This window comes from Grampus griseus, assembly GCF_964374135.1.
Source record: "Grampus griseus genome assembly, chromosome: 13".
NCBI lineage: Eukaryota > Metazoa > Chordata > Mammalia > Artiodactyla > Delphinidae > Grampus > Grampus griseus.
This window is the reverse complement of record NC_139007.1, coordinates 26,338,509-26,362,394: the sequence shown is the minus strand read 5'-3', so window position 1 is coordinate 26,362,394 and position 23,886 is coordinate 26,338,509. Positions and strand designations below refer to the sequence as shown.

Genomic DNA, 23,886 nt, shown 5'->3' with positions numbered 1-23,886 from the left:
CTGCATCGGCAGGCGGACTCTCAACCACTGCACCACCAGGGAAGCCCCGGGAAGGCTTTTTAAAACTATGTTCATGCATTTATAAAGAGCCTTTTCCTGTTTTATCTTTTTAACCATTGTAAGCTCAAAAGAGGTGGTATTTTGGCATTATGTTTAAGGTTAATCCCTATCTATTATAGTTAAAAGATCTATCAGAGCACTTTGCCTATGACCTCTTATTCCATCCATATGAGTAGATGATTTAGACACATATTTACCTTCATGATATTCTTAAAATATGAGTTTTATTTTTAAAAAGGCATTGGCAATAACTAATAAAGGTATACTTGATAACAAATAATTGGCTCTTAAAATTTAGTAAATGGCATATATTGATCTAAAAAGTTAAAAAGAATGTTTCTATCAGTAAACTGAACAAGCTTCTGAATGGCACTGTTGCAATTTCTTTTGCTATTTCTTAGCTCTTTACATTTGTTATTTGATAACAAACATACAATGTAAGGTATGTTTATATATTAATCACTGGTTTCCAGTGTGTATAATGGAATGGCACGAAATCTGAGGAAAAGGTTAGATGTAGAACAACTGTTTAGAAAAAGAGACTTAATTTTGAGGTTTAGAATATCTGTCCCATTTCCGAACTTTCTTTAAAAAGTTTGAAAATAATTCAATATTTGACTTGGGTTGTAGGATTCACTTTTTTAAATAAATAGTGTCATGGGAAAACACAAAATGTAGATTAATATCTAGTGATAATGTTAATGGCTTATGAAATTTTACTGATGATTTTAGATTTTTTTTTTTTTTTTTGCGGCACACAGGCCTCTCACTGCTGTGGCCTCTCCCGTCGCGGAGCACAGGCTCCGGACGCGCAGGCTCAGCGGCCATGGCTCACGGGCCCATCCGCTCCGCGGCATGTGGGATCCTCCTGGACCGGAGCACAAACCCGTGTCCCCCGCATCGGCAGGCGGACTCTCAACCACTGAGCCACCAGGAAAGCCCTAGATAATTTTAATGGTAAATTTACATGATCAAGTTACATAAATTTTAAGCTTTGGGGTGTAAATATTCATATTATCCAACTTTATTCAAATATTATTATGCATTTAGAATATGAACAGATTAATCTTAAATAATTTTTTTTTGCATCCTTCAATTCATAAAGATTCAAGTGATGTGACTTATGAGTAAATTATATAAATGAAAAAATATTGTGACCTGACTGACTTTAGTGTACCTCCTAATATTTTTTTTTTTTGAAGTTTTAAATTTTATTTATTTATTTATTTTTAACATCTTTATTGGGGTATAATTGCTTTACAATGGTGTGTTAGTTTCTGCCTTATAACAAAGTGAATCAGTCATACATAAACATATGTTCCCATATCTCTTCCCTCTTGCATTGCCCTCCCTACCACCCTCCCTATCCCACCCCTCCAGGCGGTCACAAAGCACCGAGCCAATATCCCTGTGCCATGCGGCTGCTTCCCACTAGCTATCTACCTTACTACGTTTGTTAGTGTGTATATGCCCATGACTCTCTCTCGCCCTGTCACAGCTCACCCTTCCCCCTCCCCATAACCTCAAGTCCGTTCTCTAGGAGGTCTGTGTCTTTATTCCTGCTTTACCCCTAGGTTCTTCATGACATTTTTTTTCTTAAATTCCATATATATGTGTTAGCATACGGTATTTGTCTTTCTCTTTCTGACTTACTTCACTCTGTATGACAGACTCTAGGTCTATCCACCTCATTACAAATAGCTCAATTTCGTTTCTTTTTATGGCTGAGTAATATTCCATTGTATATATGTGCCACATCTTCTTTATCCATTCATCCAATGATGGGCACTTAGGTTGTTTCCATCTCCGGGCTATTGTAAATAGAGCTGCAATGAACATTTTGGTACATGACTCTTTTTGAATTTTGGTTTTCTCAGGGTATATGCCCAGTAGTGGGATTGCTGGGTCATATGGTAGTTCTATTTGTAGTTTTTTAAGGAACCTCCATACTGTTCTCCATAGTGGCTGAACCAATTCACATTCCCACCAGCAGTGCAAGAGTGTTCCCTTTTCTCCACACCCTCTCCAGCATTTATTGTTTCTAGAGTTTTTGATGATGGCCATTCTGACTGGTGTGAGATGATATCTCATTGTAGTTTTGATTTGCATTTCTCTAATGATTAATGATGTTGAGCATTCTTTCATGTGTTTGTTGGCAGTCTGTATATCTTCTTTGGAGAAATGTCTATTTAGGTCTTCTGCCCATTTTTGGATTGGGTTGTTTGTTTTCTTGTTATTGAGCTGCATGAGCTGCTTGTAAATTTTGGAGATTAATCCTTTGTCATTTGCTTCATTTGCAAATATTTTCTCCCATTCTGAGGGTTGTCTTTTGGTCTTGTTTATGGTTTCCTTTGCTGTGCAAAAGCTTTGAAGTTTCATTAGGTCCCATTTGTTTATTTTTGTTTTTATTTCCATTACTCTAGGAGGTGGGTCAGAAAGGATCTTGCTGTGATTTATGTCATAGAGTGTTCTGCCTATGTTTTCCTCTAAGAGTTTGATAGTTTCTGGCCTTACATTTAGGTCTTTAATCCGTTTTGAGCTTATTTTTGTGTATGGTGTTAGGGAGTGATCTAATCTCATACTTTTAAATGTACCTGTCCAGTTTTCCCAGCACCACTTATTGAAGAGGCTGTCCTTTCTCCACTGTACATTACTGCCACCTTTATCAAAGATAAGGTGTCCATATGTGCATGGGTTTATCTCTGGGCTTTATATCCTGTTCCATTGATCTATCTTTCTGTTTTTGTGCCAGTACCATACCGTCTTGATAACTGTAGCTTTGTAATATAGTCTGAAGTCAGGGAGCCTGATTCCTCCAGTTCCTTCTTTCGTTCTCAAGATTGCTTTGGCTATTCGGGGTCTTTTGTGTTTCCATACAAATTGCAAAATTTTTTGTTCTAGTTCTGTGAAAAATGCCAGTGGTAGTTTGATAGGGATTGCATTGAATCTATAGATTGCTTTGGGTAGTAGAGTCATTTTCACAATGTTGATTCTTCCAATCCAAGAACATGGTATATCTCTCCATCTATTTGTATCATCTTTAATTTCTTTCATCAGTGTCTTATAATTTTCTGCATACAGGTCTTTTGTCTCCTTAGGTAGGTTTATTCCTAGATATTTTATTCTTTTTGTTGCAATGGTAAATGGGAGTGTTTCCTTAATTTATCTTTCAGATTTTTCATCATTAGTATATAGAAATGCCAGAGATTTCTGTGCATTAATTTTGTATCCTGCCACTTTACCAAATTCATTGATTAGCTCTAGTAGTTTTCTGGTAGCATCTTTAGGGTTCTCTATGTATAGGATCATGTCATCTGCAAACAGTGACAGCTTTACTTCTTCTTTTCCGATTTGGATTCCTTTTATTTCCTTTTCTTCTCTGATTGCTGTGGCTAAAACTTCCAAAACTATGTTGAATAAGAGTGGTGAGAGTGGGCAACCTTGTCTTGTTCCTGATCTTAGTGGAAATGCTTTCAGTTTTTCACCATTGAGGATGATGTTTGCTGTGGACTTGTCATATATGGCCTTTATTATGTTGCGGAAAGTTCCCTCTATGCCTACTTTCTGCAGCATTTTTCTGCAGGGTTTTTATCATAAATGTGTGTTGAATTTTGTCAAAAGCTTTCTCTGCATCTATTGAGATGATCATATGGTTTTTCTCCTTCAATTTGTTAATATGGTTTATCACATTGATAGATTTGCGTATATTGAAGAATCCTTGCATTCCTGGAATAAACCCCACTTGATCATGGTGTATGATGCTTTTAATGTGCTGTTGGATTCTGTTTGCTAGTATTTTGTTGAGGATTTTTGCATCTATGTTCATCAGTGATATTGGCCTGTAGTTTTCTTTCTTTGTGACATCCTTGTCTGGTTTTGGTATCAAGGTGATGGTGGCCTCATAGAAGGAGTTTGGGAGTGTTCCTCCCTCTGCTATATTTTGGAAGAGTTTGAGAAGGATAAGTGTTAGCTCTTCTCTAAATGTTTGATAGAATTCGCCTGTGAAGCCATCTCGTCCTGGGCTTTTCTTTGTTGGAAGATTTTTAATCACAGTTTCAATTTCAGTGCTTGTGATTGGTCTGTTCATATTTTCTATTTCTTCCTGATTCAGTGTTGGCAGGTTGTGCATTTCTAAGAAGTTGTCCATTTCTTCCAGGTTGTCCATTTTATTGGCATAGAGTTGCTTGTAGTAATGTCTCATGATCTCTTTTATTTCTGCAGTGTCAGTTGTTACCTCTCCTTTTTCATTTCTAATTCTATTGATTTGAGTCTTCTCCCTTTTTTTCCTGATGAGTCTGGCTAGTGGTTTATCTATTTTGTTTATCTTCTCAAAGAACCAGCTTTTAGTTTTATTGATCTTTGCTATTGTTTCCTTCATTTTTTTTTCATTTATTTCTGATCTGATTTTTATGATTTCTTTCCTTCTGCTAGCTTTGGGGTTTTTTGTACCTCCTAATATTAATATTTATCTCCTGAAAGTAGAATGCAAATGTGTAACTGAACATCTAATAAAATTCTGTGAGGAGTATTTCCAAGTTGTTTTTTCTTTTTTTTTTTTTTTTTTTTTGTTATTTTACTCTCTGATCTGTCTTTATTATGGTTCTGTTTTGATTAATGAGTGGTGACAAGAAATATACTCTCAGCATTTTGCCCATATTTCCAGGGTAAAATGAACTGACGCCTAATGGAAGACCGTCTCCTGTGCACCCCAGCCCAAGTTGGGGGCTCTTGAGTGTACATGATGGAGGAGAGATTTCAGGCCTCCTGAAGAATGGAGGAAAATAATTTTCTTGTCTTTGGGCAAGATAAAAGGAAAGGGATTGCCTCTTCAGAAAAGCTACCTCTTCAAGAGCTTTCCTTAGTTCTTAACATGCCACCAGTTGACTGTAGTCTGGGAGGAGCAACTTGGGTTGCCAATAACCTAATTTAGCAGATTAAAAAAGAGGAAAAGACAAAGGCTAAGTTTCTTTGAAGTGAGCCCTTAGAAAATATTATTAACCCAGTTTTGAACAACTGTCTTTACATACTTATATATAATTATGAAACTTCCATATTTATATCATTTTATTCAACTAGGTTCTATGCATTATGGAGTAGAATATTCCACATTTGAAAAGAAAATAAATCTAATCATTAAATGGGATATCAGAAGTATAATTGTGGCTGCCTGAAATAAAGCTCATGGTCTCATTAAAACTTCTAGAAATGTAGTGATTTTAGTTACAAAAATAAAATGTTGAATTTTTTTCCATGTTTTATCCCTTTAACTTCCTATTCTTTTAGTCTGCCTTCGTTTCTCTAAAGATAGGGTACCCTCAAAGAGGTTATCCTTGTTGAGTCTTGTCTATAATGTGGGGTTAATATTAACTCTCCATCTTGATGATTGGGAATATTGGAGATGATAGCGCTAATGAGCCTAACACAGACCTGTTTATTATATTGTGCATGCTACTTTTAAAATCCCTCTGATGGTTTTTTCACACTCTGTTGCTCTGTGTAAGTAAATGAAAGATGATTGACTTTTTAAAGAGTAAAGTGTAATATGATTCCTTTCACTAGAAAAGTAGGTAGGTAAAGGATGTTTTTTGTTGTTAGCTTGAATAAAGATAACCTATGTTGTGGGTTATAACCTAAAGATTATGAAATTAGAATCAAGCAGATTTGGTTCAAATCCCATCTCTGCTATCCTAGGTATTAGTGACCTGGGTTATAATTTATTTAACTTCCCTGAGAGTCACTATCGTCTCTATAAAAGTTGGAATTAAATCTTCACTTTAGGATTGCTGCGAGGATTATAAATATCACAGGGCCTATCAGAGTAAACACATTCATCATATATGTAGTTGGCTTTGTGTGTGTGTGTGTTGGGGGGGCGTTAATTATCCTCATTTAAATTATTTTTTTTTTACTTTTGCCTTACTTCAGTAAAAGCTTTAACTTCCTTGCCATACTGGTTTCTGTTGACCTGAAATAAATAGACTGCCTGATATTTCCCCAGCAAAAATGGTTCGTTTGGGATCAACAGAGAATTGCAATTTGAGGTCTGCAGCCAAGGTGAGCTATATGTGCAAGTGTCTGAACAGCATGAGAAGGAAAAACAAAACAAAGCAGTTTTATAGAAGGGAAGAGGCAGTTGGGAGGGCTGTAGAAAACATAGACTCCATGGTTTTTCAATGGCTGAATCCTTGCTAAGAAAGAAGAGGGGTTTTTCTTTTTCCTTTTGGGTTTTGCTGTTGTCTCAGGGCATAAGAGGTCCCCAATCTGGTCTCCCACCTATATTTAATTGATGTTCTTGTTTATTAATTTTTTACATTTCAAATCCCTTTTAATCAAGATATTTATGATCAAGAGTCAGGCTTTCTCGTTTCAACAGTTTTTTGTCCCTCAATGCCAGAAAGGACCTTTCCTGGGTGTAGGGTCTCACGTTGAAAGGAAAGTGCACAGATAGGAAACCTGTTGAAGTCACATTTGAGTAACAAAGAGAGGTAGGGGGTAGAACTCTCAGGTACTTTTTATGTAGAGTCCATATGTTACCAAGATTGTAATCATTGGAGATCATCTGAAGTGTTACATCATCATCAAATGTTTGGTGACAGACTTCCAACAGGCCTGGTTCAGGTATCTTGGAAACATCTGTTTCATCAGATGTGGTCTGCTTCAATTCTGGGAAATCTGTACTTTCAGGTCACCAGATGATGTGCAGGTCCAGTCAGGGTTCAGTGCTTACTTTAGGTGTGTCATGTTTGAGGGCCTCTAAAATTGTGCCAATTGAGTCTTAATAATGCCATTACTATGCTTGACTAAACCAAAAGACTAAGGGTGACAAGCATAGTGAAAGTGATATAAAACTGGCCAAACAGCACAGACTTGTCAAAGTATCTGGACAGTAAAATGGATTCCTCAATCACTGTGAAGTTTGAGAGGACTTCCCCAGGTAGGGATAATCTTTTCCAAAAAGACTTTAACCACAGAAGAGGCAGTAGCTTGTCCACAAGGGAAGTCTTCAGTCTAGTATGAAACATCCAAATCATGAATAAACTTATTTATATCCATTAGATGGAGGAAGTTGTATGAAATCAATTTCCCAGACCTCGAATGGTCAATTAAGAAGTTTAAAATGTCTGGGAGCAATACAAATAAGCTTCTCTGGGTTGTATTTTGGACAAGAGAGACAAGTCAGATAGGCATCTTTTATGGCCTTGTAAGTATTTCCCCATCAATATTGATTCATGAAAACTATCATTTTGTCTGTAGGCCAATGGTTTAACACATGTATAGTGATGAGGGGTGGGAATTTTAGAGTCTCCAGTAGGACTGGGTTGTTAGTTGATCCAAGCCAAAACTTTCTCTTTTTATCAAACCTGCAGTTGTTGAACTTACAATCTCTTTCTTCCTTTTCTGGGGCTTATTGATGGGTTTCTCTAGCCAACTTTTCTAAGGTATTATTTGGGGAAAGATTCCTTGGACCATGACAGAGGTTTGGCTGCTCTTGGTCCCTTTCAGGGCAGCACTCCTTGTGAAAATATCAGCAAGGTGATTTCCCTTAACTGCAGAGTATCAAGTTTAGAATGCCCCAGAATCTTACTTATAGCTAAAGTGACAGGTAAAAGTAATGCGTCTAATAATTCCTGAACATAGAAGCCATTTTAATTTTATTTCAGATGGAAGTAAGGAAGCCACACTGCTTCTAGAACATTCCAAAATCACAAGCTACTCCAAGAGCATATCTACTATCAATATTAATATTGGCAATTTTGTCCTTGGGTAAAATACAAACCAGTGTAAGAGCATATAATTCAGCCTGTTGAGCTGAAATAGCCATAGGTATAGATGCTGCCTCAACAACATCAAAAAGAGTAGCAATAGCATACCCAGTACAATATTTGCCATTGTCATCTTTTATATAAGAACCATCAGTGAACCATGAGAAGTCAGTGTTACCCGAAGGAGTATCCTGCAGATCATCACAGGGAGTCAGGAGGTAATCTATCGGCATTAAGCAGTTGTGAGGGGCTTTGTCAGTGATAGAGGGGAGAAAAGTGGGGTTAAGGTTATTACGGTGTAAGAGTTATGTGAGGAGCAGTTAACAAAAGGATTTCACTAGAGGTGAAGCAGCTGGCTGGGTAATGTTGAGTGTGATGAGAATTCAGGAGAGCTTTTATTGTATGAGGTACAAATGGTTAAAGGGGATCCCACAAAGATTTTCTCAGTGGTTTAACTAAAGGACAGTGACAGTAATGGCTCTAAAGCAAGGGGGGTATCTCCATCCCACAGGGTCCATTTGCTGATTACAATATCTCAAGGGCATTTCCTTCCTGTTCAGTACAAAAGGAAAAAGAGAAATCTGATTATTGGGTTGCTCAAGGGAGGTAGATTTATTAAACTCTACCTTAAAAGCCTTAAAGTTTATGTCATCTGGCTCTTCCTATACTATGGGTCAGGCTTGTTATTCTTTAGTAAAACGTACAGAGGCTGATCTGTAAGAGAGAAATATGGAATCCAATTTTAGCAATAACCAACTAGATGGAGAAAACCTCACAGTTGATGCTTACTTCAGGGTTTTGGGAAACTTAGGACATCATGAGGTCTACGTGGATCTAGTTCTAACGATTGTCCTCATATCAGATGCCCTAAATATCAAACCTGGGTTTGGGCAAACAGCAAATTTTCTTTGATGACCTTATGTCCCTTTGAGGCTAAAAGTTTAAGCAATGGATGTGGTCTTCCTGTGAGGAGCCTGAGAAGGAGAACAAAGAAGCAAATAACCTACATATTGCAACAAAGTAGAACCTCTAGGGAACTTTGTATCACCCATATCAGCCTTCAGGATTTGTGAGAAATAAGGACTTTCAGTAAAACTTCGAGGCATTACTATCTAGGTGAATTGTTTTTCTTCCCAAGTGAAGCCCAAAAGGTATTAGGTAGCTTCATCAACTGGAATACTAAGGAATGCACTGCTTAAATCAGTCATAATAAAGAATTGACATCTGGTGGGAATAGATGTTGGTAGTGAATGAAGGTTAGCAACAACAGGGTGTTGAGGGATAACAATGTTGTTTATTGACCCTGAACTAACCTCCACCCTTGGCTCTTAGGTTTTCATACTGGTAAAATGGAATTGTTATGTGGGCTAGCAGTACAAGGCATAATGAAGCCTAGAAGTTTGTAATCTTCTATTATGGGCTTTATACACTGAAGGGCTTCTTTACTTATAGGGTGTTGACTGATTCTGGAGAGAGGTTTTGAGGCCTCTATTTGAATCCTGATGGGAGGTGTGCTGTGAATTTTGCCAATATCAGTTGGATATTTTGTCTATAAAGAGGGTGGTAGCAATTCAAAAGGGACAAGTGATCAGTGTTTCCAAGAGTCAGTTCTAGTATCATTAGAGACAGAACAAATAAGAAGGTCAAAAGGTCATTTAGTTCAGTTTGATGATTGCTGTTAAATTCCAGAGTTTTTCTCTCCTGTTGGGGAAAAAAAATCTGGCATCATGCTTCTCTAAGAAGTATTAGCCTAATAAATGAGTAGGGGCAGAGGAACTAAGAAGGAAATGGTGTGTTTCTCTCAAAGGGCCTAAGTAAAATAGAATGGGTTCAGACACAGGGACCTGTTGAGGTTCATTAGAGATCCCCGCTATTTGAACTGCTTTAGTACTCTGAAGTAGGGGCTTCTTTATAGTATTGGTGTTGAGCACCAAAAATGTGGCTCCAGTGTCAATTAGGACTGGAAGAGATTCATCCCCAATCTGGAAAAATGTTTGTCCAAACCAATCTAGAGGTAGGAGAGGGAAAAGTCTCTGTAGTTCTTCAGAGTCCTGTCGTTGAAAATTGGGAGGACATTAGAAAGGCTGGTTAGAGGGCTGAAGGTGCCTAAAGCACTTAAATTTATAACAATCTCTTTCCCAATATCCTGGCTCTTTGTAATAATAGCAGAAGCTAGGAGTGTTTTGGTTTTGTTTAGCAGCCTTCATTTGTTGGTGTTGAAGATTAAGAATTTTGGCAGTCTTCTTGTGAAGTGACTCATCTAGAGTGTGAGAGAGCTGGTTTGTTGGATTAAGTAAATCTGGAGTAGACATAGTTTCCCATTCCATCCTGGCCCTTTTTGCTAGAATGGATAGGTCCAAGTTCAACCCATTAATAAACATAGAGTTAAAAGCTACCCAGGTGGAATCAACATCAAAGGAAGACCAGAATTTTCTTTAAAAATAATCTAAAGTCAGTTGTAATAGTCATGATTGGATTCCTCAGATTTTTATGTGCAAGTCTAAATTTTGTTCCAATCGACAGCCCTAGGAATTGCCTAGTGAAGTCACCTAGCAAATGCCCAAGTCTGATCATATAATAAGTTAGTGGACTGGTCTACCAGTTTTAATCCTAGAGACCTTTCAAGATTTTCCCAATTAATGGTTTTCACCCAGTGCTGGGCCTGACTTTAACTGGCAAGCATATGAACTAGCTGATGAAATTCAGAGAAGCCAGGTTGATAAGTTTAAATTTCTCAGGAAATATGTAAGGATCTTCAGTTACTCTGGGAAAATCTTGGACCAATGGTTCACAATTCAGCTTTAGTCCAGGGAATATTAAAAAAAAAAAAAAAAAATAGGGGTTTAGCCTCTGGATCCTCAAAATGTTTAATTTTAAAGAGATGGGTTTTATTAAGTTCATAGGAAAAGGGAGTGGGAAGAGTTTCAGAGAAAAAGAAAAGTTTGGAGAGAGAATCAGTATGGGGGAATCAAGGGTCTGGAGGAGGCATAGGTGGTATAGAAGGGTCAGAAGTAGAGGGTACCAGAGGCAGAGTCTGGTGAGGGGACAAGGGAAAGAGACAAGATGGAGCTGGAGGGGGAGCATGTGTCCAAGAAGCAAAGGAAGGAGAGTCTGAGGTTTCAAGAGCATTTTTATCTTCTAAGTGTTTGTTTGCCTCAGTTAATCTTAAAGTCTTACTTTGCAGAGAGGCAATTTTAGACTTCTGATACCATTGGGAAGCCTCAAAATAACAATTGAAAAAAGCATTCTACTCAGTTCTGGAAATTTTTGAGCCATTGTAGTCTAATTCAGTTATAAGGAAATTAACTATGGGATTTCAAAAGTTCCCCATAATGGTCACTGATATTCTGAATTGCCTTTGGTCGGGTTGGTCCATTTTATTAAAAATGTGTTTGAGGAAAGATCGCGGTTTTTAAATATTAAATTGGCTAGAGTCCCTATAGTGGGTGCACCCTCAAAATATTTAGTTACCTGGGATCTCGTTTCTCAGAAGTTTCTCTCTAGAGTAAAAGAATAATTTTTAACAGGTCAAACATCTTACAGCTTAAACAGCTCAATTCAAACAGCTTTCAAGCTAGTACCAGCCAATTCTAAGGTTAACAGTTTGGTCTTGGAGGAGCCAAACCAAAGGCTTTTTTTCAGTCAGTGTCCAGAGAATAGCCTATTCCTTTGGAATAGGCTGATGGCTTAACGGTCACTATTTCAGTAAAGCAGCTTCTGTTCCCTAAGGAATGTGCTGAGGGTTTCTCAGCCAGTTTTAGCTGAAATAGTCTTATCTCAAAATCAGACCCATATGCAGAACAAGGCCTTAACCAGAAAAATTAAACTTTAAAATAAATCCCAAATAAAGTCAGGAGAGCTTCAACTGCAAAGAGGGTGTGAGCTTGGATCCTGGAAAAAGACACATCTTCAAATTCTAGGGTCAGTAAGGAAAGCAGTGAGTGACAGTTATGGCTTTGATACCCATTTGCTTACCTGCTCTTGAGCCTTCAGGGGTCTTCTGTGGTCCCCCATATGGGTCACCAAAATTTTGACCTGAAATAAGTAGACTGCCTTTTATTTCTCCAGTAAGATGGGTTTATTTGGAATCAGCAGAGAATTGCAGTTCACGGTTTGTATCCATGGTGAGTCATGTGCAAGTCCCTGCACATCAAGGAAAAGAGAACACTTTTATAGAGGAAAAAGAGGAAGTTGGGAGGGATATAGTAAACAGAGTCCATGGCTTTTCATTGGCTGAGTCTGTAATGGGAAAGAAGAGGAGTCTTTCTTCTTACTTTGGGCAGTTCTATCTTCTCAGTCATGAGAGCTCCCCCTTTTTGTCTCCCAACCCTATTTAATTGAGGTTTCACTTTATTAATTTTTTATATTTCTGCAAACCATCTCTTTGAAATTTGTCAATTTGTTCTAATTGCTACAACATACTCTTTTTCCTCTTGTTTAGACATAGACTTTTTTTTTTTTTTTTTGCTGTACGCGGGCCTCTCACTTTTGTGGCCTCTCCCGTTGCGGAGCACAGGCTCCGGACACGCAGGCTCAGTGGCTATGGCTCATGGGCCCAGCCGCTTCGTGGCATGTGGGATCTTCCCGCACCGGGGCACGAACCCGTGTCCCCTGCATCGGCAGGCGGACTCTCAACCACTGCGCCACCAGGGAAGCCCTAGATATAGACTTTTTAAGTATTTCTATCCTGAACTCTTCCCCACCCAACCTGGTTCCACGTGTTCTTCTTTGTTGATCACATAGCCAGTTGGTGGGGCACAGTCAGGTAAAGGAATCTAAACTAAGGGTAAAATAAGGGAAGCAGAGCTCTCTGTGTGCCCCTATACAGGCAAAGTTGTCTCCTCTTATTGTTCCTTTTCAATATCATGCTGGAAATTCTAGCTAATGTAATTAGACCTAAATAAATAATTAGATTGATTGATTGATCGATAAATAAATAAATAAATAAATAAATGGTATACAGAATGGGAAGAAAGAACTGAAGTTGTCTTTGTTCACAGATGACGTGACTGTTAATGTAGAAAATATAAAAGAATCAACCAAAAAATCTAATATGTGATCAATAGCAAGGTTTTAGGATACAGAGTTAATATACAAAAGTTAATAGCTTTCTTATATACAAGCAATGAACAAATGGAATTTGAAATTAAAAATGCAATACCATTTATAAAAGCAACCAAAAAAAATGAAATACTTAGGTATAAAACTAACAAAATATGTACAAGATCTACATGAGGAAAATGACAAAACTCTGCTGAATAATATGAAAGAAGAACTGAATAAATGAGGAGATATTCCATGTTCATGGTTAAAAAGACTCAATGTTGTCAAGATGTCAGTTATTTCCAAATTAACCCGTGGATTCAGTGCAATTCCAAAATCCCAGAAACTTATTTTGTGGATAAAGGCACATTGATTCTAAAGTTTATATAGAGAGAAATAACCCAGCATAGCAAGCACAATATTGAAAGAGAAGAACAAAGTTGGAGGACTGACACTACCTGACTTAAAGACTTACCATAAAGCTGTAGTAATAAAGACAATATTATATTAGCAAAAGAATTAAATAGATCAACTAGATCAATGGATCAGAATAGAGAGCCCAGAAATAGTACCCCATAAATGTAAGCAGTTGATCTTTGACAAAGGAGCAAAGGCAACACAATGAAGCAAAGATAGTCTTCTCAAAAAATGGTGTTGGAACAACTGTATATTCACATGCAAAAGAATGAATCTAGACATAGACCTCATACCCGTCAGAAAAACTAACTAAAAATGAATCACACACCTAAAGGTAAAACAGAAAACTGTAAAGTTAGAAGATATCACAGAACAAAGTCTGGTGTTGGGTGTGGTAATGACTTTTTAGATACAACACTGAAGGTACAGTACATGTGAGAAATAATTGATAAGCTGGACCTCATGAAAATTTAAAACTTCTCTGTGAATGTCATTTTCAAGAGAATAAGAAGACAAACCACACACTGAAAAAAAATGTGAAAATGACACATCTTTAAAGGACTGCTCTGCAAAATAGACAAAGAACTTTTAAAACAACCATGAGAAAAAATCTGATTTTAAAATGAGCCAAAGACCTGGGCAGATACCTCAACAAAGAAGATATACACATGGCAAGTAACCATATGAAAAGATTCTTCACATCATATGTCATCAGGAAAAAACAAATTAAAACAACAATGAGATTACGCTACGTATTTTTTCAGAATGGTCAAAATCCAGAAAACTTACAACACCAAATGCTGATGAGGTTGTAGATCAACAGGAACTCTCATTCCTTGCTGGTGGGAATGCAAAATGGTTAAGCCACTTTGGAAGACAGTTTGGCAGTTTCTTATAAAACTAAATACAGTTTTACCATACAATCCATCATTCATGCTTTTTGGTATTTACCCAAATGGGTTGAAAACATATGCATGCATAAAAACCTAAAACACATAAAAACACATGTGTGCTTTTAGCAGCTTTGTTCAAAATTGCCAAAACTTGGAAGTAACCAAAATGTTCTTCAGCAGGTGAATGGGTAAATAAACTGTGGAATCCCCAGAAAATGGAATATTATGCAGTGCTAAAAAGAAATGAGCTGTTAAGTCATGAAAAGACATGGGGAAAACAAATTAATATCAATAATTGAAAGAAGCCGATCCGAAAAGTCTACATAATATATGTTTCCAACTATATGACATGATGGAAAAGGCAAAACTATGGAGATAGTATAAAGGTCAGTGGGTAGGCAGGGTTTTGGGGTGGGGGAAGTGATAAATAGGTGGAGCACAGAGGATTCTTAATGCAGTGAAAATACTCTGTATGATAAATACATGTCATTGTATATTTGTCTAACCTCATAAAATATCCAACACCAAGAGTAAACCATTATGTAAATTATGGACTTTTGGTGAGTATGATGTGTTGATGTAGATACATCAGTTGTAACAAATGTGCCGCTCTTTTGGGGATATTGATAATGGGTCACTCTATGCACATGTGGGACAGGATATATTGGAAATTTCTGTATCTTCCTCTCAGTATTGCAGTGAACCTTACACTGCTTTTTTTTTAAAAATATGGTTTTAATTAAAAAGTAACAGTTGGGTACACTTGTGTAGATTTATTTCTGGACTCTTTATTCTGTTCCACTGATCTGTGTATCTGTCCCTTCACCAGTACCACACAGTCTTCATTACTGTAGCTATAAATTGACTTGAAATCAGGTAGACTGATTCCTCCTACTTTACTTTTCTTTTTTAAAATTGTTTCAGCTCTTCGAGTTCCTTTGCCTTTCCATATAAAATTTAGGATAATATTGTCTATAAGAACTATTTCTGGAATGTTGTTAGGAATTGCATTACACCTGTATATCCCACTGTATATATGTACTGAATCTTCTTTATCCATTCATCTATCGGTGGACATTTAGGTTGCTTCCATGTTCTGGCTATGTGAGAGTGCTGCAGTGAACATTGGAGTGCATGTGCCTTTTTGAATTATGGTTTTCTTAGGGTATATGCCCAGTAGTGGGATTGCTGGGTCATATGATAGTTCTATTTTTAATTTTTTTTTTCCTACCTTTATTGGCCAGCAGGCTACTTGAGGGGGATGAAGCAGGAGGAGAGGGTGGCCCCAGTGCCGGGCCGGCTGTGCTTCATGGGCTTGTAAGTGATGGAGAACTCACCTAGGTAGTGGCTGGTCATCTCAGGCTTGATTTCCACCTGGCTGAAGGTCTTGCCATGGTAGCCGCTCACCATGCTGCCCACCATCTCAGTCAGGATGATCATGTCGCGCAGGTGTGTCTTCACCAACTCAGGTTTCTCCATGGGTGGCACCTCCTTCCTGGCCTTGTGCAGCCACTTCAGCAGCGAGTGCTGCTTCCTCTGGAGGCCGCGGTTTAGCCGCTGCCGCTGCCTCACACTGTACGGCTGCATCAGCTGCTCACGGGACATGTCCGGCAGCTGGTTGAGGTTCATGCAGTGGTAGGTGAGCTTGAGGAAGGTCCACTTCTTCTTCTGCTCCACTTCCGCCATCTTGTTGGCTCTTCAGAAAGCTAGTTTTAGTTTTTTGAGGAGCCTCCATACTGTTCTCCATAGTGGCTGTATCAATTTACATATTACTCAGCCATAAAAAGTAACAAAATAGGGTCATTTATAGAGACGTGGATGGACCTAGAGTCTGTCATACAGAGTGAAGTAAGTCAGAAAGAGAAAAACAAATATCAAATATTAATGCATATATGTGGAATCTAGAAAAACAGTACAGATGAACCTACTTGCAGGGCAAGAATAGACACAGATGTAGAGAATGGATGTGTGGACACGGAAGAGGGAAGTGGGGATGAATTGGGAGACTGGGATTGACATATATAGGCTACCATGTGTAAAACAGAGAGCTAGTGGGAACCTGCTGTATAGCAGAGGGAGCTCAGCTCGGTGTTCTGCGATGACCTAGATGGATGGGATGGGGGGCGGATGGGAGGGAGGTCCAAGAGGGAGGGGATATAGGTATACATATAGCTGATTCACTTCATTGTACATCAGAAACTAACACAACATTGTAAAGCAATTATACCCCAATTAAAAAAAAAAATGAACGACACCTCTGGAAAAATAAAAAACAACCCTGTGTATCAATTTTAGATGAACTTCAAAAATTAGTCTCCAAATCAATCAGTATCTATTATTATGACCTTTAGAACAGTGTTAAAATCTTACTTGACTTTTTATTAAGGTAATGTGTGTCTGTTTCATTAAATTATAAACTAATTCAGGAGAGGTGATCTTTCAATATCCATGCATATGTTTCTAAGGTCTAGCTTGTTGGTGTGCAAGAGAAGATATTCAGTAAATCTTTACTTTAAAAATTGCATTAGAATTATTAACTTTAGCAAGTTACATTACACTCTCAACATTTATTTTCCAATGCATTACTCAGTATTCAAAATAAAGCCATCCTTTTAAGTCTTGATTCATTCCTCTTTCCTCCATGATGATACCCTTTCATGTATTACTTTTGGTAGTTTAGAAAATACTTCCATTTTTCTGATAGTTAATTTCATGAGCACATCAAAACTTATTTTAAATTTTGTCTTTTTATATGTAGGCTTTGAGAGAAATTGTTGGTTAATATCTAGGAATTTATGTCTACAAATTTATGTTAACAGATCAGTTATTTACAAGGGACAACTGGAGATTAAATCAATTGGATTTTTTTCTCTCTGTTGTCTGTGTAAAGCCTAAGATTACAATGCACTCTTCAACATTCATTTTTCTCCTTACCTTTTTCAAGTCAATTCTACTTTTGTAAAGCTATGTTAGCCATTTATGTTTTTTTGTTGTTTTCCACCAGTTCTAAAACAACCCATGGACCATACAAAAATAATGGTGCTCTATTATATTTTTTATTGTGGGTTACATATTACCATAGGCAACTTTTCTTGCTACTAATAATATTCCTCTCCTCTATTTTCATATATTGTGCATTCTTCTAGATCTTATGTAAATTCTTTACTGATCAAACATACCTGATAAAGTCTCTTCTGTTTATGCATAATATTCAATCCAGTGAATCATTTAAAGGGGAATTAAGTCTGCAATTTCTCGACAGTGCTTTTATTGCCATTTAACTGTTACTTAAATATTGCCTTTTTTTTTTTTTACTTCTATTCGTATACTTTGCTTTTCCTCCCAGCTGTAGATTCCTGGAAATCTACAGTATGTAGTATATTATAAATACATAATTATTATTTGATTTGAATAATACGTATACTCCAAGAGCACAGTAAATGGTCACTTGCAACCCCAAGGCTGTGCCTTAAAAGCCTTTAGCAGTATCTTTCTTTTATTCTTATCTTGAGAATATTGACCAAATATTTGTTCAGGGTATTTTTATTGCAGTGAATATTCACATGGTCAGATAATATGATGGTTAAGGGTTTAACTCTCTGGTCAGATGGTTTCCATTCAAATTTTTGCTACATTTTTCTTATTACTCCTGTGACTGTCAGTTAATTGTTTAACCTTTCTAATATATATTCATAATAAAGATAGTAAAATTATTTTATTGTAATAAAATTGTATAGTACATGTTGTGATTAAAATAAGTATCAAATTTTTCTTTGATCAAATTTCAGTAAATATCATGCATTTTTGAGAAATGTATGTTTACTTCATTGCTATGAGGATGAAATGAAGACACTGTTATGAGAATGAAGTGAGGCTATGTATGCAAAGCACTTGGTATGTGCTTGTAGTATAGTAAGTATATGATAAATGTTACTTTTTTAATAATTTTATTTTATTTATTTATTTTTGGCTGCATTGGGTCTTTGTTTCTGTGCACAGACTTTCTCTAGTTGCGGTGAGCTGGGGCTACTCTTTGTTGTGGTGCATAGGCTTCTCATTGCGGTGGCTTCTTTTGTTGCAGAGAACAGGCTCTAAGCACGCAGGCTCAGTAGTTATGGCACATGGGCTTAGTTGCTCCGCGGCATATGGGATCTTCCCAGACCAGGGCTCGAACCCATGTCCCCTGCATTGGCAGGCAGATTCTTAACCACTGTGCCACTAGGGACGTCCTAGATGCTACTTTTTATTAGTAGTATATCTTTAAAGTGAATGCTTTTTTTCTATTCACAAGTTACATTGTACAAAAGACTGCAATTATTTGGGAGAATGTTACCATTTACTTCAGATTATTATGTTTACTATGTGACTATTTTAGAAGAACAGGGTTATAGCACCTGAAACTTTTGAAGGCAGATGATGAAAACCTCAATTTTGAGGTTTTTTTCCTCTAAAAATGCATATTTTGTATTCTTATAAAGAATATTTAATATACTTTCAATAATGTGTGATATTAATATTTCAACTGTTGAATTTGTCCATTTTTTCCCCAACAACATTCTGCCTACATTTCTAGAGCACATGTTCAATTTTAATAAATCCTGATTCTTTGGAAGATTGTTACATTCATTATAACCCTTCTATACTAATTTTTATCACTAATGCTGCCTCTATGCTCTGGTAAAAAATAATCTGATTCTCTTTGATGAAATTTCAGTAAAGATTTTGTGCTTCTGTACAGTAAATCTCACTGGTTTCCATTTATCTCCTGGGCATAATTTTAGTTAGAGGGCGAGCCTTAGGGAAAGAGCTTTGAAAGATCCGTTAAAGAAAAATTGTCTTTCTGCCTTGGCTACTGTCAGATCATCTTTGGTCTAATTCTAATGAAATTGATACTCATTTATTTCTGAAGGTTGTGTGAGAATTTACATCATGGCTGTTCTAGCTTAATCTTCTTGTTTGCCATCCCTCCAGGTTTGTAGGAGTCCCAAGTGATTTCAGAAAATTGAAATAGTGAAATAATACCAATTGAAAAAATGATTGCTACTTATAGAGTAGTAATCTGTGGAGTTCAAACTCATTAATCTAAATCACCTCCCTTTGAGAGAACAGAAAGCATGTATGACAAACCACCTGAGAGGTCAGATTGAAAAAAAAAGAATGAAAGAATGAAAAAGAAAAACAGTAAGGTAGTATTAAAGAACTCCAAGGTTACATAATAAATCAATGGGGAGTTAGAAAATTTATTAAACTTCTAGTTTGCTTCACAGGGGATAGTGATACTTCTCAAAGCCACATACAGTTATTTTGGTTTACAATGCCCTAACTAATCCAGAGTTTAAAATCTCAGAAATTAGACACAGTAATACTTATATACAGAAAAAAATTCTAGTAAGAACAAATTTTAAAGCCTTTTCCCCATTGCACTATAAACTCTTCAGTTACGGCTGAAATAATTCATTCCAAGAATATAATCGGGCTCTGTGTGATTTTAGCCCTTTTATTCTTTGTTCATATGTTATTTGAAGTTTTAGAGAGATAGGTATTGAGAATGGATGTCATTTGTTACTGTAGCAGCTGTGACCATTTGGATGGAAGGAAAGGCATTTGTCAAAACTTATGTATTTCTAACTTGGCAGGTGATTCCTTAATGATAGCAATGGAGCCTCATATCATACTGGGAAAATGACGATAATATCATTGTCTACAATGTTTTATATAAACATCCCATAAAAATACAGGAACATATATGTGGAGATGCTTGTGGAATCTAAAAAAAAAATTTACTGTCAGATTTCTTGGCCATAGAACTAAGAGCATAAAGAAGGTTCTTGGGAATTAAGTAACCTGATTAAGGAAACGTAACTACTTTGCTGGGGAAATTCATCGTCTGATACAAATGTAATGTAAGGTTAATATCCGGTGCACAGATTTCCATGAAAGAACAAACTACTCTAAATAAAAGAGGGATGAGGAATTTTAAGTGTCTTAAAGGGTGAGATAACATTTACTAGGAAATGGCTCAGAAATGTCCTTATTACTGGCAAGTTCAAGACAAGACTTAAAAAAACCAACAATGTCCAAAGTGAGTTTTTTGTTTCTTACGTTTTTGTTTGTTTTTTTTAGGATTGTTTACTGTATTGTATGTCTAATGTAAAACTTCTCCAAAGATAATAGAAAAAATTTAGTTAAATCCTCTTAACCATTTATGGTTTCTTTAAAAATTAGAAAAGGCTTTGAATTTTGTGTCCAGTGGGGCACACTGTAATGTAAGACCCAAAGAATGAAGGAGATATAGAGGAGATATATTTTTATATTAGAATGTTTCAAGAAATATAAAGGCACTTTAAAGGAGACACTTTATGCTGTAATATCCTTTTACTAGTAAAGCTATTATGTTTCTGATTTAATTTTAATTATAGAATGACTACATTTGAAATATTCTCAATTTTGCTGCCTGAACCCCAGCTGCCTTTTTAAATTTCCACTTATAAATCAAATGTAACAATGGTAGAGTTGAAAATATTCTAAGAAATAAAATATTTTAACTTTTTTAAACCATTCTGATGCCAGGTTATAATTACAGAAGTTAAAAAAAAAGTTTTATGTGGCAGGGCTAAAGTGCATTAATATCTTCATGAGGTTAATTAAAGGAGATTGCTAAAAAATGGAAGGTTTTTTTTTTGTTTGTTTGTTTTGCGGTACGCGGAGCACAGGCCCCGGACGCGCAGGCTCAGCGGCCATGGTTCACGGGCTCAGCCGCTCCGCGGCATGTGGGATCCTCCCGGACCGGGGCACGAACCCGTGTCGCCTGCATCGACAGGTGAACTCTCAACCACTGCTACACCAGGGGAGCCCAAAACTTGAAGTATTTAGTGAATGAAAATGACTGTTCTTGTGTGGGGGGAAAAGGGGTGTATATAAAATCTATGTATGTATCATAGCATTGGTCCCCAACCTTTTTGGCACCAGGGACTGGTTTCGTGGAAGACAATTTTTCCACAGATGGGGGGTGGGGGCGGGGGATGGCTCAGGTGGTAATGTGAGCGATGGGGAGCAGCAGATGAAGCTTCGCTCGCTTGCCTGCCGCTTACGTCCTGCTGTGCCGCCCAGTCCCCAACAGGCCCCAGACCGATACTGGTCCGTGGCCCAGGAGTTGGGGACCCCTGTATTATAGGTATTATTTATTTTTGTATTTATTTATTTAAATTAATTGTCACATCCCACATTCTGTCTAATTAACTTAAGTGGAAGTTAATATGACAAATATTTATATTGTTGGTGATTGGAAACTAAAGTTGTTTGTTTTTCAAGTATTTATTTACTTAAAGTAATACGTAGCAATGACTACTGAAGTTAAATGTTGTCCTCTGAAAAGCAATATTGTAAATATTGGCTTTGTGTTTCTTAGATCTAGACAATTTTAGAGAAAACTATGAAGGATGGAGAAGTTAAAATATATGTATGTATAATCTTAGTATTTTCCTTATTTCATTGTTAAGGAAGAGAGAGAAATGGGAAGCACATTTAAGATTGGAAGAGCAAATCCTTCTGACAGGTGCATGGATTTCATGGAGTGTACAGGGTGTTCAAACTCTTTTGCTCTGTTGGTGGCTGCCAGATAGCTGTGCTTTTTTGGTTTCTTTATAGAATTAAACAGTATCACTCAGCTGGATAATACTTAACTGGTAGGATAGTGCTTTTTATGGCACATTGTTTTTTTCTTCCCTTTACAGCTTTCTTAATTCTAAATTTGTTTGCATACAAGTAGTTGAGAAAGATTTTTTAAAATATTGAACTCTAGAAATCAAAAACTCAGTATTTCCAATTTCAACTTGACCATAGACTCCTGACTTTTTGTCTCAGGACACTCTGTTTTTCTGCTCTTTTTTTTGTTTTTTTTGATGTCACAATAACACCTGTTATAGATAATGTAGCTAAGGTATGAAGACGTGAAGGGTCATATTAGTCATAATTTTAGCAAATAAAGTAGTCTCAAATATTTTTTGTGTTAATGCCAGCCTTCTTGATCTGTAGCTGGAAGATAATACATGCTGACCCAAAAAAGAAGGACTCTAGCCCCTTCTTCCACTTTAACCATAGATGCTCCACTTGGATTGGTTTTTATATCAAGTTTCTCAGTAAGCTTTTAGATGATAAAATGTCTGGTAAATTAAAAACAAATGTTGAAAATCAAAGTACTAAGGCAAAAGGCTATTATGTCCTATAATGTTTAAAGGTCCAGCCTCAAGAACCAGACTCCTTAGGTCCTAATCTTGGTTCAGTCACTAAAATGAGACAATAACAGTACTAACTAGTTCATAGAGTTGCTTTGAGAATTAAATGCATTAATACCATGTAGAACACTTAGAATAATGCCCAGTACATTAATAAATTGATAAAACTTGATAACATTAATATTTTATTGTCATTATTGCTATATTTTTATCATTATGCTCTTCAGCCATTAACATATCTCTTCTTATATTACTTTGGAGTAGATGTCTAATTCCTTTCATTAAATTGTGGGCTGCATGAAGAGTGAAGGTAGTATTTAGAGCTGTTCACAGTTATTCTGGTTGTCCTTTGAGGTAGCTGGAAAGACTGAACATCGCTGCGCATATAAATAGTTAGGAACTACCATGTAACTTCTTTGGTCAAGGAAATATGAATGGAACTATGTATATCACTTTCGGGTAGAAGCTTTAATAACCAATTCACAATGTCCTGAGTCCCCTCTCTGTGTCTTGATGATTATGGAACCAAGTGTTAAAATGAAGTCTTCATTAGCCTTAGTAGCTGTAATGAACAGAAACCTTATCACTGTCCTGTATTTAACTTGCAGCCAAAGCAATAAGTACCTTTGTATTGCTTTAAACTCCTGAGAACTTGGAGTTAGTTTATTATCATAGCATAAATTAACCTATTGTGACTTATACAGGAGCAAAGTACTGGTATTCCTTCCCTTTTTCCCTCATCTCACTCAACAGAACAGTATCTTGTCAAATAAATGAAAGAAAATAACTTTATCGAAATAGATTTTCATCCTTGTGAAAACATGTGAATTCCACACTCTACTAACTTCATTCAAAGGATTATTTGCACTTTGTGTTTGACATTTTAATATCAGTTGACTGTTGCCTAATCCTGCTTCTTTCATTTCATCTCATCATGAATCTACCTCATAGAGCTACTTTCAATGGGAAATTTATAGAGAATTTCAGTGTTTCTCTATAAAACCACATTTTGACATTTATTTTCCTGGAAATGACAATGAAAGAAAACAATTATTTAACTGATATTATGAAAATATTCTGTTTTCTTGGTATAAGTTACAGAAAGTTGGAAACATTTTGTCCAAAAAAGATGTAGTTTCACCTTTTAAAAGTACTAAATTGGGCTTCTCTGGTGGCGCAGTGGTTGGGAGTCAGCCTGCTGATGCAGGGGACACGAGTTCGTGCCCCGGTCCGGGAAGATCCCACATGCCGCAGAGCGGCTGCGCCCGTGAGCCATGGCCGCTGAGCCTGCGCATCCGGAGCCTGGGCTCCGCAACGGGAGAAGCCACAACAGTGAGAGGCCCGCGTACTGCAAAAAAAAAAAAAAAAAAAAAAAAAAAAAAGTACTAAATTAAGATTTCAGAAAATATTAGGGGTTAGGGAATTCAATAGAAATAATGGGGGAGGGGGTATTGAAAGCTCTGAGAAAGAAGAAAG

At 36.8% G+C, this 23,886-nt stretch overlaps 1 protein-coding gene across 1 annotated transcript; it reads right to left on the bottom strand.

The window, feature by feature from the left end:
- Positions 1-15,424: 15,424 nt before the first annotated feature.
- Positions 15,425-15,862, bottom strand: LOC309831786 (small ribosomal subunit protein uS19-like; the record flags this gene model as incomplete). Its single annotated transcript, XM_082669133.1, has 1 exon — positions 15,425-15,862. The coding sequence occupies one exon, from the start codon at positions 15,860-15,862 to the stop codon at positions 15,425-15,427; it is 438 nt and encodes a 145-aa protein (XP_082525259.1).
- Between the last annotated feature and the right edge of the window lie 8,024 nt (positions 15,863-23,886).